The sequence below is a fragment of the Vulpes lagopus genome, chromosome 21 (genome assembly GCF_018345385.1).
Source record: "Vulpes lagopus strain Blue_001 chromosome 21, ASM1834538v1, whole genome shotgun sequence".
NCBI lineage: Eukaryota > Metazoa > Chordata > Mammalia > Carnivora > Canidae > Vulpes > Vulpes lagopus.
Genome location: NC_054844.1, coordinates 14,260,033 through 14,276,109, shown reverse-complemented (window position 1 = coordinate 14,276,109; position 16,077 = coordinate 14,260,033). Strand labels below are relative to the sequence as shown.

The 16,077-nt window shown below is 36.3% G+C and overlaps 1 protein-coding gene across 2 annotated transcripts in view; it reads left to right on the top strand.

Annotated features, from left to right (window-relative positions):
- RERG (RAS like estrogen regulated growth inhibitor) overlaps nt 1-11,212 on the top strand; it is a 114,313-nt gene extending 103,101 nt beyond the window's left edge. For both annotated transcript variants that reach the window (XM_041736255.1, XM_041736256.1), the window contains exons 3-5: nt 1,040-1,096; nt 8,039-8,112; nt 9,479-11,212. In XM_041736255.1, the coding sequence (XP_041592189.1) occupies nt 1,040-1,096; nt 8,039-8,112; nt 9,479-9,886 (539 nt within the window). In that variant the 3' untranslated portion in view covers nt 9,887-11,212. The remainder of the gene's footprint in view (nt 1-1,039; nt 1,097-8,038; nt 8,113-9,478) is intronic.
- The last annotated feature ends 4,865 nt before the right edge of the window (nt 11,213-16,077 follow it).

Genomic DNA, 16,077 nt, shown 5'->3' with positions numbered 1-16,077 from the left:
ACACATTTTACCAATTCTCCTCTGTCACCAGGTTCTAGTCAAGTATTATCTGGATGGCCCAGGCCTTAAATTAAGTTCAGAATAATGGATAAATCACAGGCTCTGGAAACAGACTACACGGCTCAAGTCCTGACTTGGCCACTAACTAGCTATGTGAACTCAGTGAAATTTGTTGAGCTTTCAGAGCCTCGGTTTCCTTATTTGAAAAATGGAAACAATCATAGTATCCGCCTCATGGAGATGAAGTAAGGGTTGAGAAGATCAGGCAAGTAGTGTTTCACACAGTTCAGGACCCTACCTCTGACTGTACTGTTTCATCAGTTTCATCTTTGATGAGCTTTAATGAGTCATTAATAAAATCCTTAATTTTAAATAGCTGGGTTTTTAAAAATATTTATTTAGAGAGAGAGCATGTATATACACACACACACACACACACACATACACAAGTGGGGTGGGGGGGACAGAAAGAGAGGAATAAAGAGAATCTCAAGCAGACTCCCCCCCCCTCAAGGCTCAATCTCATGACCCTGAGATCATGACCTGAGAAGAAATTAAGAGTCGGCTGCTTAACTGAGCCGCCCAAATGCCCCTTAACTATCTATTTTTTTAAATGCAAATTACCACCTAGTGATCTTTTCATTACAGTTAAAATTCTTTGTGTTTTCAACTCACTGCTATTAATTGTTATCAATATTCAAACTTTAGACACCTGTATTGTGACACATCCAAATTTATTGTTTTGCTAAAAATTTTATATGTGAGCATTTTCACATTGTGATGTCTTTTGTTTGTTTTAACCCTGTAACTAAAAGAACAAATCTAACCTGTTAATGTACCATTAAAACATTATACAAGTTTTTAGGCCACAATATGAAACTGAAAAAGTACTTGAATAAACGTAAATAAATGCATTGAGTTTATGTGCCAAGAAATATAAAGCACTATGGTTGTCTGAGCTATTTTTCTTTCGATACAAGGATAAGAACTATAAGAAAATTAACAAATTTGTTTGAAATGTTGCTCTTTTTTTCCACAGCTCTTGTAGTGAGATTCCTGACCAAACGGTTCATCTGGGAATATGATCCCACTCTTGGTAGGTCAAATTTTGTTTCCTCCTCTTTCCAGTCAAAGTTTATGACCTAAAAGCAGCAATGACATTTTCTGTTGCAACATTTTGAAGCACCTACCAGCTGCTTGGGAAGTGCCTTATCAAATCATGCAAAGTCTTTAAAGAAACTAGACATGTGTCTCATGCTGTCTGTGCTTAGAACCATGCAGGGTTTTCATGCATAGATGAAAAAAAAAATAGGTCAGACTGGAGACAAGACAAGAAGGAAGTGGGTACAACATGATGCCCTCCCTTCGGGAAATGTAGTATCATTCATTCTAGTGGGAGAAGGAGGACACCAGTGGACAAGACTAATCTGGTGTGGAAGAGAATGGCATGCCGAGGGGAGTATTACAATAAAATAAACTGTCTGAATACTGATTTGGGGTAAACATAAAAATAAACTGTTCTCTTCAGTGGATCTGAGTAAAGCCTATTTAAAAAAGGAAAAAAGAAGCAGCAAAAATTAATGTCTGTGGATCTTGAAAGTAGCATAATATTGATGTATGAAGCATTCATCATGCTTTTAAATAGTCCAAAACATACCTATACCTAGTCCAATAGATACCTATTTTGTTGTCATCCTCAAAACAATGCTGACAATCCCTGGGTTCTAATTTCAGCTTCAGATTTTACTCTGAAATAATCTTTTGAGTTTTTGCTCATTACACATCTGGGACCCAGGCTGGTTTTGTAAAGGGCAACAACTTTCAATCCAGAGAAGGAGGGAGAGACATTGTTTCCTTACCAATAACAGGATCCAGGCTGAGCTGGCCTTAGAATAGTGTAATGGGCAATTATTCCTTTTTTTTTTTTTTAATTTCATTTTGTTTTGATTTGGTTATGACTCCAAGCTTACAAGTGTTCAGGTAAAAAGGGATATTTCTTTCCATATATGCCTCCTTTTATTGCTTTTATTCACTTATTCAGCAAATATCATAAATAATCTCCTATGTATCAGATTATTCCAGGTGCAGAGGATACATCAATAGGCAGAAAAGGAAAGCCTCTGGATTTTTGAACTAACAACCTAGTAAATACAGAAGAGTCATAAACAAATGTATGTCAAACAGTGATAAAAACTATGAAGAAAAACTGACCAGAGATAGGAATACAGAGTGATCTTTTAAGTCTATTTAATTTTTAGCTTCTTGATCCATGTGGGACTTACTTTTGTGAGAAGTACAGGCTCAAGATCCAACAGTGTTTCCAAATAGTTGACAAATTGTCCTGCAACTATTTACTAAATAGTCCCCACCTTTTCTCACTACTTCCAAAGCTGTTTTTTTTTTTTAGTACATTGGGTCATTTACATTAGGATGCAGCTCTAGATTTGCTTTTTTTTATATATATATATATATCCACCACCAATACCACACACTTTTCATAACTGTGCTCTTTAGAACATTTGACATGCAGTAGAGAGGTCTTCTTTCTTAAGCTTTATACAAAATTACTTTGGCTAGTATTTCTAGTCTATTCTCTAAGGCCAATTTTTAAAACTCTATAATAGCATGACATGATTTTCTGGATTTGAATTAAAACTATAAATTATTTTGAGAAGATTCACATCTTTATGGTATTCAGTTTTTTATGATCTAATAACATGTCTCTATTTTTATTAGTCTTTACTTCTCTGTTTTTGCTTTTATTTTTTTGTGTGTGGTTTTTTTGTGTTTTTTTTTGTTTTTGCTTTTAAATCGTTTTTCAACATCAGTAATTTTTAACATGCTTTTAATATAAGTGCAATCTAATCTTAAAATGATATATTTGTATCAAAAATGCACTTGTTTTTAAAAAATCATTTATTATCTATTTTTGTCCCACTCTCCTCTTATATTCTTATTACTTATATAAGCTTTACAAAGATTATAGTTCCTGAGAATCTTAATGGTTTACCAGAGTTCAGTAGAAAAATCCTGATTTTACTTAGCAATCCTAGTATATTTCAACAAAAGATGAATCTTATAAAAAATTATCTCTTTTTTTTTACCTCTCTGAATATGTTCCAGTAACTAATGTTACTATTTTTAGTCTTAGGTGAATCATTGTCCCTTTTGTTTTATTCCTTCTGAAAAACAACTGCTGTTAATAGACATCTGCCTGCATTGGTTATTTATAATACAGGCTTCCCTCACTAGGAACAATGAAACTTTATTGAGTGACCTTGTACTGTACTGTTCAGAAAGGATTACTGCTGCTAAGCAACAAGAGCCTTGATCAGACTTCAGGAGTATCTGATGTATGACTCACTTCTAGGTGAGGGTTTCATTAACTCACCCTGGAAACTGATGTGTGTGTATGTGTGTGTGTGTGTGTGTGTGTGTGTGCATGCTAGAAGTCACCAATGTTCAAGCCTACAGGAGGTTCCCATCTATTTGATGCAAGATGAATCAAGCATTTCCTGGGCTTGACTTTACACTATCATAGCGTTTCAAAACCACCACGAGAAAGGAAAGCTACCATTAAAAAGCTAAGTGGCATATTTGCAAAAACAGCCTTGAATTCTGAATCCAGAGCCTTCCTCAAAAACCTGGAACATACTATAGCACTCTATAGGTAGCAACATTTTTTAATAGTGCAGTGTTTTCAACCTATAATAGAATTACTGCTCCATGAGAAGCCAAAGACTATGAACACCATTCGACATATTAGGGAAGTTGAATATTTACTGCTCTGAAGTACATCTAAGAAGAAAATGTTTGCAACTATAATAGCAAATGATTCCCAGACTTTTCATTTCAGTAGGTTTTGCTTTTTGGTCTTCTAAAGAGAGGTATTATCATAGGAACTGCCATTAGAGATACAAACAAGACACAGAGGTGAGAGAGAACTAAAATTATTTAAAACTAATTTTAAACTAAATATTCTTTTTTTTAAAAGATTTTATTTATTTATTCATGAGAGATACAGAGAGACAGGCAGAGACACAGAGGGAGAAGCAGGCTCCATGCAGGGAGCCTGATGTGGGACTCGATCCCGGGACCCCAGGATCGTGCCCTGGGTCAAAGGCAGGTGCTCAACTGCTGAGCCACCCAGGGGGTCCCTAAATTAAATATTCTATTTGCACTTGCATTTCATAGAAATGGCAAGTATACTTAACATCCAAGTGTTTTAAGGCTATAATATAAGAAAAAAAGTTCAGTTCTTTACATTAGGCAATTTTAGTTTTCCTTAAATTTTTCTCATTTCACAGTGAAATATGTGTCAGGGATCAGAGCTGGTCTATGACTAGCATTTGAAAACCAGCACTGAAGCCTTTGAGGTTTGGGACTTGCACCATCTGACCAGCAAAAGTGCTTTATGGTGGTGAGTGTAGTGTTCTATTTGCAACAGGGTCTGTGTTGATTAGATCCCCAACAGGAACTGAATCCCTGCTTCTGAGAGTCCCTCAGAAGAGTGCTGATTGTGGCAGAGCATATGGACAAAGGCTTAGGTGTGTATGGTTGTGTGTGTGTGTGTGTGTGTGTGTGTGTGTGTGTGTGTTGGGTGTCTGGAGAAGAGAGAGACTGCATGTCAGCACTTACCACTACTATTACCATCTTGGAGGCACCTTTTACTCTGTGTTCGAATGGATTATGGCATCTCTATGTCGTTAGTAAAGGCTCAGTTAGGAACGAGGGTAGGAATTGGGAGACAGACCCAATGACACTTGGATTTTGTGATTGGTTCTTCCTTCCTGCATCACAGTACCCACTGTTTGGAAAGAAAGGTTTACACAAGAGACAGGCACACCCAGAACAAATTATCTGAATTGGATACTAAAACAGAGGTACTTAGCCAACTCATGAAACTATTCAGTATTGGCACAGCAGGGAACATTGAGGTCGTCATTAGGCAAATAAGGAAACAAGTCGAGTGAAGTAAATTCATCCCAGATTATGTGGCTTGTGTGTGGTTAGACCAGTAACAGAACTCAAGTCAGTACAATTTCCACTGTAGCATAAATCAACATTACTAACTGCTGTTGTAACTGTACTGGCTAAATGTCCATATTAATATGTCAAAATATACAAAAAAAGCTAAATCAGTAAAGGATTAAGCATCTACAACATCTCTTTGAGCATCAAGTTCTCTTGGAGTATACAAAATATACTTCTATTGATAGAAATGTTACTGAATGCAGGTTTTAGATCATGTATTGTTCATATACAATGCAATTCAGATATAATTTTTAATATACCAAATTGCATCTTGAAACTAATATTGGTCTTTAGTGTATGATATTTTGGTTCATTTAGATATATGCCTTAAACAATCACCCCCCCCCCTTCCTTTTAAAAAGAAAAAAAGACTCGGAATTTCTATTTTAGGTTAGCATAAACAAAATAAAAGGTGTGTCCACTCTCACCACATATACACATTTTCTCTTGTTTTAGAATGAATAGTGAAGTTTAATTCCAAAAAGTGCTTAATATGTTTTTTTAGAATTAGCTTCATTAAAGTTAGCGCTTAGAGGCACAACATTTTGCCTGCGTGGGCTATACTTCACTGTTTACATGAAGATATGGGATTCTAATGAGAGAGAAAAGGCTTAAAGAGAAAAGGCTCAAAATGGCATGAAACCAATGCTCAGCTTAGATGAAATCACTGCTACTCCCCGCTGCTATGTCTGTGGCAGACATTCCCTCATTTCCTGCATTCCATCATTTTCATTTCAGTTAACAAACAGCCAAAGAATCACACTTCATACAATTTTCATTATATTTTATTTCCCCCCTACTGTGGCCTTCTGTGGTTGAAATACATATCCTATTTATCATGGAAGCAACAGAGAAAAATGTCCCTGTCTGTCAGACAACTTTTGGTGTAAAGAAATGGAAGAGAGCCCAGAACTCTGTTTTTCAGGCCCTAAGGCTGATGCCAGCCCTTTTTAAAAGGAAGGTGGCACAAAGGCCACCACAGAACAGTAGTGGAAGAAACAGAAATGGTATAGATCCTAACATGCATGCTGCTGTCTGGGCCTCTCCTTGTCAAACTGGAGCACTGAAGATGCAAAAGGAAATAGTTAAGAGAACATGTATAGAGGAGAAGTTGCTACACATGGTATTTTCGAGCATTAAATTACGCAAAATAATAATCTCTCATTTAACATAAAGAGTAGGAGGATGGAATGTTCTAGAATTGAGAATCATTGTACATACCACATACAGATTACCTATTCTAACAGAATAACAATACTGCAAAATATGCTCTTTTAAAATATATTGAACATAACTTCATTTTTAAATTGTACTGTTCAGAAAAGATTTCAGCCATGTGCCATGCCTATGGCAATGTTCATGACACAGGGCTGATGGCAGGCAGAAGGCTGGGTTATGCTACTTAGTTAAGCTTCCTTTCTGCAGTTTGTCTTTTAGGTAGGAGATTATATTTGTAGCAAAGTAACAAAAACTGTGGTTAAAAAAGAACTGCCTCTTGTGTCTCCCCACTCCTCCCACCCCAGTATATTGGTATCATCAAAAATTATAATTCTTGATTGCTTTTGGTGTGGTTTGATTAGTCTATTTTACTCCATTGGGATCTCAAGTTCAGTTTTACTGGTGAGAAGTCTAATGTCAATCTGAGTCATGTCCTTCTATTGGTGATGTGCTTTTTTTCTGTTGACCCTTTAAAATTTGTCTTTATCACTGATATCCCTAAATTTTGCTGTGATGTTTTATATATGTTTCATATATATATATATATATATATATGATGTTTTATATATGTTTCATATATACATATAATATATATATATTATTTATATATGATGTTTTCCTTGTTTGTCCTTTTAGTTTTTTTGATCTGAACTGTTTCAAGGTCTTCCCTCCTGGGATATTCTCAGTTATTACAGCCTCAAGTATTTTCACTGCCCCCGCCCCCCTGGTGTATTTTATTCTCTTTGAGGCTCATTTTATAAGAGATAATAACATGTCTATTTCAATTATCCAACTCTCTTATATTTTACTTTTACAGTTTCCTTCTTCTTATCATGTACTGATGCCTTCTGGAAGAGTTCTTCAACCTGACCTTCATTGGCTCAGTCAATCATTTGTTGAGTTCATTATTTCAACTGTTTTAGTTTTTATACAGAGCAGTACCAGTTGGTATTTATTTTAACCTCTGGCCATGTCATGTGGTGAAAGGCACACTTAGACCACCCAAAGTTCTTGTATCTGCTGACTTCTCCTCACCCCAGTAGAGTTTGGGGACCTCTCTGATATTACCCTACCAGCCTTCAGCTGGCACTGAGCTATTGTCATTTTTCTACCTTGAAGAGGTAACATGAGCAGGAGAACTCTGCTTTGTTGCATCTCTCTCTGTGCAACCCAGCCCTCCTCTGCTTTCCTCACAACCACCAAACATGGGGCCTAACTGCCGTTTACTGCCACAAGGGTTTTTCATAGCTTTACATGGTCATCTTTTACATGAATGGCTTATCCACCTTATCTAATGTCCACTGCATTTCTAGGACTGGGGTCTTGAAGGAAATGAACAACTCCTGCTTATATGTCATCTTGTCAGGTACAATAACTAACGGTGATTCCCTGAAACAGGATTTTAGGAATATCAAGGTAGAAGGCATTTTGTAGGAATCATTTTCTCAGTCTAGGATGTAGAGGCCTTATTTTAGAAGGAAGAGAACATCAGGAAGCTGGCCTCATAGGAGAATAAAATGAGCAAAGAGACAAAGATTCTCTCAGGCGATATACCCTCATGCTATATACCCTGAAAATCTGTGACTCGCACATGAGAACCTGTACTTCTAGGATTTCAAAGAGTATAGAAATGGCAGATTCTTGCACATCCATCCTCTCCTCCCTAGGATGCACATTCCCTTATGCTATATAAACAGATGTACTTCTGTAACAACTTTGTAATTTAAGCATCAAATTAAATCATGGACTAATTTGCTTTTTAATATTTTTTTGCTCATTCTCTCAGAATCCACCTATCGACACCAAGCAACCATCGATGATGAAGTTGTCACCATGGAGATACTAGATACTGCTGGTCAGGTGAATAGAGGGTTCAGATAAAATTTTCCTGGATCAAATAAAAATGAGATGTATATATGCATACTATGAATAAAATTAAAACACCTTCCTCCAACTAACTAATGATGCCTAAAGACTTTTCTCTTTGATTATCTAGTTATTTATATACTAACATATATGGAACAGCTTATGTAAGCATACCTATATAAATTACCCAATACTTTAGCAGGATGGGAGGAGGATTGAAAATACTATAACATCCAGATGACATCATCTAGAATAGAATTACCCACATATATTTTGGCAAGATATTAAGAGGTTCATGGTTAAGTATTTTGAAATGCTCTGATAGAGTTAAACAAGTATTGTTATAGGGAAGTTCTCAGAGCCTTCTATGCCAAGGTATAAGATGAATCCTTAAGAGTTTCAGTATATATTATATTCTAAACTTATATAACCTCCAAATCTTTTTTCAGAATATTTTAGGAATCTCTCCTGTAATATTCTTTCCAGACTTCACAACATCCTATTGAAGATTTGAGCTACATAATTGTATATAATAAGCAATCCATAACAAAGGAAGCTAACATAAATTTGTCCTAATGTCAGTAAGTTCTGAGATTACAGCTAGGTTCATAGCTAGGCTTAGTTCCCACGAATAAAATGACCAATAGGAGTGAAAGTTAGGAAGCTGAAAGGTTCCATGGTGCTCTATCAGTGACCTATGACCTGAAGAAGACTTGAACTAATGTATTTAATCCAAGAAATGTTCTCGAAACCAGCTAGACACTTTTATTTCTCATCATCACCTCATTATATATGCTTTCCTTGCCACCCATCCCTGATTCTAGAGAGACATGGTAGGGACTTACATACCTGCAGAGTTATATAAGCCCATGTGAGCAATGCATTTTCAAATCTCACATGCTGCTTTCCTAGGAAGAGTGATCACCCCCTTTGAAAATCTAAGCTGTGCCTCTAAATCTGATCCCTATAGGGTGGCAAAAGAGCTACTTGTTTGTTACCTATTTGCCGATTCTTTAATTGTGATGAAAAGCCTTGGAGGCAGTGCACTCAACTAAGATAACTTCTTTATAGTTCTTGTAATTGTGGATTTAATAATATGTCCAATAGAAAATTAGAAGCAGAAAGTAAAAGGTCTATGCAGTTAGAATGTTTTTAGTTCCTTGACATATCTGTCTGTGAGTAAGTAATGCTTCTATTCCAAACTGATTGAGAAGGTAAGTTTGTATGGGCATACTATCAAGACATTTTAATGACACCAAACATAAAGAATAGTAATTAAGGACTAATTATTAGCATGAGCAACATCTATACACTGAAATGACTTCCAATTCCCCAACTGCCATTGTTTCCTTGTCAACAGGAAGATACCATTCAGAGGGAAGGACACATGCGATGGGGGGAAGGCTTTGTGCTGGTCTATGACATTACTGACCGAGGAAGTTTTGAGGAAGTTCTCCCACTTAAGAACATCCTGGATGAGATCAAAAAGCCTAAGAATGTGACTCTTATCTTGGTTGGAAACAAAGCTGATTTGGACCACTCCAGACAGGTTAGTACAGAAGAAGGGGAGAAGCTGGCCACCGAATTGGCATGTGCTTTTTATGAGTGTTCTGCTTGCACTGGAGAAGGAAACATCACGGAGATATTCTATGAGCTGTGTCGAGAGGTGCGTCGCAGGAGGATGGTCCAGGGCAAGACAAGGCGACGAAGCTCCACCACACATGTCAAGCAAGCCATTAACAAGATGCTCACCAAAATCAGTAGTTAGGTGGCTCTGTTCTTGAAAAGACCCTACTGAAGTGGGTCAGGTAATTAGAAACACTTTCTTGCCCATTTTTCCCCCCTTCTTCGTCTCAAAAGAAAATACTCCATTCCTTGTTCTGACATTGAGAAATGTCTGGACTTCCCATTGTTCCCAGGTCTTCCATATGTTGAGAAGTTATAGAGTGTTTTATGCGATTTTAGTGCTGACGATTTCTCCCTTTCCTGCTTGAATAAGATCCACTCTATTGCTGTTTGAACCTGTAATCACCAGAGATTATGAAATGGCTGGGTTCATATTAAGCTATTTTTAGGCATCCTCACCTTGCTTCAATAGGTTGAAGGCTTTTCAAAGGCATTTTGAAATTCCATTCCTTGTCAAAGACTGCAAATGATCATCTTAAAAGTGTAAGATAATAGAAAATACAATAAAAACCCAGGAAGAAAGCTGAGAAACTGGAGCAGGGAGTAGAACCCTAGTTTCTATTTGAAATGAGAATTTTCTTACTTGTCTTAAATTATCTAGTTTTTCTTTTAGCCCTTATTCTGCTCTTAAATTCAAACCTGTTGTCACAAAGTTTTCCACTGTAGTAGAGTTCCATTTCATTTTGAGTGGGTTCTCTCAATGAGCTCTTGATCACTGTACTCTGATTCTTCTGTCGCTTCAGTAAGATTTCATCATAAGAGAGGCAGCAGGATCCTTCAATTCAGATCCTGCTGGGCTATTTCTCACCAAGCCCAGGGCAATGTAAAGACATTAAAGGCTTTTTTCACCAAACCCTGATTTTTATTGAATGCTAATAGAGAATTTAGAATTAGAGGTGTCTGATTCATTTATCTCTCCACTTATCATTTTAGCAGAAAGATAACAGTCCAAAACACAGGAAAATTAAGAATGAAGCTAAACTACCCTTCCATTGGGGAGCCAAGGATTTAATGCTAGGCACAGTAAGAAAAATTAGCTTCTGATTCATTAAATTGGCTATATGACTTCTAATATTTTGGATAAATTAATTCACTCAGTATTCAGAAAAGAATGAGTAATTAAAGTTCACTATACCTGGATAAATGTGTGTAAAACAGATCCTTATATTGTGAAAGTACAGTCTATAACTGATAAAACTTTATGATTTTTTCCCTATTATGCCCCCACATATCAAGATTTGGGCACTTTATTTTAGAAGAAAATATATATCTTTTACATATGTGTGTATTTATAAATGCATAGATATATGTATAAAAATTTGTAAGAGCTGGAGGCTTTAATTCACCAGTGCATTTGGACAACTTGGTGTAACTATTTTATGTGATCCAATAAAAAGCATAATTTTCACATTCTGTCACATCCAGCAGTCTTTCTTGTGATAACATGAAAAGTTTGTAATTTTAGAAGAGACGAGTAGACAATCAAATAGCAGAGTTGACAAAGCAGTGCATGTGATATAAAAATAAGCTTCTGTTCATAATAATAGCTCTTTTGGTAGAATGCTTAGGTGATATTTTAGGCACTTTGTGTATTATCTCATTGAATCCTCAAATACCCTATGCAAGAGATATTGCTCTGATCACAATTGCAGGGATGAAGGTATTGAGCCCCAAGAAAAAATGACTGCACAGCTATTTAGTAGGTGGAACCAGGATTTGAACCCAGAGGGACAGTGTGACCATAGAGCCCATGCTATTTATTATCCAATACAATTTATTAGTAGACTGATATATAGCTCTTCTTCTGGAGCTGTGGGGATGAAGACAAGAAAGAAGAAAATTTAGGGAAGATTTGCTTCACTTATGCTTTCATTCATTCATTAGGAAATATTTATATATAAGTTGGGCATATAACTTAACACAATTTACTCCATTTGTTAAGCGTCTTAGCTGAGCATTGAAGAATATATACAAGCAACTCAGGAGAGAAAGATGGTGAGAATATTCTACCCAAAAGGAATAGTATGGAACCAAAATAAGGAAGCATGAAAGGTCACGGAGTGTAGTAATTAAAAGCAATTGAGCCATTTATATCATTCTTAAGGGGAAAAAAAACAGAATGGAGAACAGAGGGAAGGAATTAAAAGAAAGAAAAAATAATAAGGCATTTGGGAATAAGAAAAAATGTCAAAAATTCATAAAACTGAAAATTTAGGTAACCAAATATTAAAGGTTACTTGGTAGGTAACCTAACTGTGATTCATTTTCAGTAATGTCCATCTAGACAGGGTATAGAAGGGGAAAACAGAGTAAAATTCTTGTCTAAATGTTACCACCTTCTAGAATCACAACCTCTTTCACTGTCTCATACCTATACTTGCAGATGAATCTTAGCCAGTTCTTATAAAGAGCAAGTTCCTAAGGAGAGTAAAATACCTGGGTGCTATTTTGGGTCAAACACTAAGGAAATGTAATTCACAGGCAACAGCACCAACAACTTCCCTAGACATATACATACAAATCCAGACCTGTTAAAAATTCAAAGAACCACTGGCATACGTGCCAACGAGTAATTACAGAAGAACATGAGATTGCACAAATATAAATTAGTTATTCCTCTCATGCCTCAGGCTTCTCCACAAACAAAGGTTATAAATAAGTTGGGGGTTTTTTTTTAGAATATTTTAATGATGGAAACCTGTGTGTTCTTGAATAATGGGTTGTTATCACCACATTACCACTACCAACATTTGCTGTTTGTAGTTGTTTTCCTTTTCTTCAAAAAACTTTATTTCTAAATATTGGGTTTGTATTCATATGCCTCACAGCACTGAGAGAAGGAACCCATAATTCAGGATCTTCCTTTCAGATAACATGTATAATACACATACATAGATAAACACAATATTTGGGGTTCAAAGTATGATACCAACTAAGATTTCTTCTTAAATCAGCCTGTGTCCACTTTGAAGATTATAAGAAAGTGGCCAGTTCATTGGGCCAGATTTAATCAGAATAATTTTGAATTCAGTTGTCCTGAGCTTATTGGGGGATTCTGAGGAAAAATAAATGACATAAATATATTTTCTCCAAAGATGTGAAATGCTATGTTTGGCATACATATATGTCTGTTTTCAAACTGTCTGTTCTGTTTCATTGGTGTATTTGTCTATTCATGCTCTAGAGCCATGATATTTAAAAATTGAGTCTGATAATATGTTAAAATAGTTCCTATTAGGTATCAAAATTAAGAATAAATGTTTTGGCTTGGGTATTACTCTGCTTTGATACTATACAACTGTACTAAAATGGAATTTGAAGGAAAATTTGCTGTTTATGCTTTGAAACCGGTACCCTTTTTTTTTTTTCAGCTTTATTGAGATGTAATCAGCATGAAACATTGTGTAAGTTTAAGGTATACAAGACGATGATGTGATACATATATATACTGTGAAATAATTACCACAATAAGATTCATTCATATTAATCACATCACATAATTACCTTTTTTTGTGATGAGAGTATTCAAGATTTACCCTCCTAACAACTTTCAAGTATATAATACAGTATTGTTAACTATGGTCACCTTACTGAATATTAGATCCCTGGAACTTACATTTTAAATGAAAGTTTGAAGATTTTGACCAACATTCCTACATCTCCCCCACTCCTACCCCTGACAACCAGCATTCTATGATCTGTTTCTATGACTTTTTTAGTTTCCACATATAAGTGAAATCATATATATATAGCATATGTCTTTCTCTATATGACACATTTCATTTAGCTTAATGTCCTCAAAGTCTGTCCATGTTGTCACAAAAGACAGGATTTCCTCCTTTTTTCTGGCTGAAAATATTCAAATATGTGTATGCATGTATTAATCTCACTTTTTAGAAAATCTATTTATCCATTGATGAACACTTGTTTCCACATCTTGGCTACTGTAAATAATGCTGCAATGAATGAACATGGGAGTCCAGATATCTCCTTGACATAGTGATTTTGTTTCCTTCTAATATATACCCAGAAATGGGATTGATGGGTCATATGGTAGCTCTATTTGAACTTTATTGAGGAAATTCCATAATGGCTGTACTATTTTGTATTCCCATTAATAGTGCACTAGGGTCCACATCCTCACCAATACTTGTTGTCTCTTGTCTTTTGGATAATACCATTCTAACAGGTATGAGGTGATATCTCATTGTGGTTTTCATATGCATTTCCCTGATGATTAGTGATGTTGAACATCTTTTCATGTGCCTGTTGCCCATCTGTATGTTTTTTGGAAATTTTTCTATTCAAGCTGTTTACCCATTTTTTATTTGGATTATTGTATTTTATTATTATCTTGCTCTTGAGTCATATGAGTTCCTTAAACATTTTGGATGTCAACCCTTTATGTGAAACATGACTTTCTAATATTTTTTCCAATTCCATAGGTTTTTCTTCTTCTTTCTGTTGTTTCTTTTGCTGTATAGAAGCTTTTAGGTTTCATGTACTCCCACTTGCTTATTTTTGCTTTTGCTGCTTGTGGTTTTGGTGTCATATCCAAAAATTCATTGCCAAGATCAATGTCAAAGAGTTTTCTCTATGTTTTCCTTTAGTTTAATGGTTTCAGGTCTTACATTTAAGTTTAATCCACTTCAAGTTAGTTTTATCAGTGGTATAAATTAAGGGTTCAATTTCATTCTTTTACATGTGAATATCTAGTTTCTTCAACACTGTTTGTTAAAAAGATTTCTGCATCTAGGGCCCTTTTACAATCTCTGGGGGCCCAGATTGCAATTTATCCTGCCTGGTTCCTTGCCAGCTTCCTGTGATGCAGGTGGGATAGAGATGATACCTAGTATATAGGGCCCTTCCAGGACCTCCAGGGACACAGATGGGAGTGTCTCCTGCAGGGTCCCTGTGGCAGCAAAACTGGCCATAGACTGGATGGGATAGACTGGACCCCAGTTATAGGGCCCTTTCACAATCTGCAATCTGACCATATTTGGTGGGTTTTACCTCCAGGGTCTCCTGGACCACAGTTGAGAGAGGGTGGAGCCTGTTCACAGGCCATGTCAGGGTCTGTAGGTGTCACTGAGGCCTGTATGTCTATTACCCAACACACAGGTGGGTGTGACTCCTCCTGGGTCCCTTAGCCTATGGTGCTGGTGACAGACTTAACACCAAATAGGGCTCTAGCTGAGTTCTCAGATATATAGAGCCTGTTTCTGTGTCTGTAGCTGGGATTCCAGTTGGCAAGTCGACCACAGGCTTGTGAGCCTGTCTTCTCAAAATGTCTCTCCTCAGTCTTTGACCAACTATGGTTTCAGAATCTCCTACATGGGCCTCAAAGTACCCACAAAGGCACTTTTATCCATGAATAAATGCCAGATTTTTATTGTTGAGGGTAGAATACATGTGAGGGAGGTCTTATTCAGGCATCTTGCTGATGCCATTCCTAAACAAGTTAAGACTACTAGTTATTTGGAAGCTGAGCTTCATTTGCGTGATTGTGAATGAAGCAAGATTTACTTCGCTTCAGTAGAGATAGATTTTCATTTTTAGCGTTAAAAGTATAACATTCATCTTGCCATGATGGAGTAACAGATAGGAAATTTACCCTTACATATTAAACAAGTAGAAACAATCAGGCAAAATACTTGAAACAATGGTTTTCAGACTTTGAACAACAAGCATTCCAGTGGTCCCTGAGAGAAAGGAAAAAAGTGAGGTAAACTGAAAGCATGCCAACTTACTGCCAAATGGCAAATTGCAGGAAGTAGTGCATACGCAGACAGAACCTGGCAGTCTTACTGAATTGAGGAGACAAAAATCAGTTTGAGTAGGCCAAATTGTAAGAATTTTGGGGGTAGAACTTCTGGAAGGAAAGGATCTTTACAGAGTGAAACTGTTAGAGATCTTTAGAATGTTTCCCTTTAGTCTTAGGTTGAGTATGGACTTTCTCATGGTAAGGAAAATTCACTTGAGGCTGAAGAAAAAAAAATACCCCCCCAAAAAATAGGCCAAAACTTGGGGAGTGTAGTTAGGGCTAGGAACAGTTTGTATTTCCACTGGTCAGAGTAGAAAGACCTTGTAATACTTAGGGCATCAGGTAATACACAAGATCTCAAGAAGATATTGTATTAATTATGACTATAAACTAGTCCAAGACCAGGCTTCTAAGTATCTGCCCCAGTAAAACTTAAAAGCAAGTCTGAAACTTTTTAAAGTGAGTCCAGGTAACTTGATTTTGTACTAGAAACGCGCCTCATACACTAT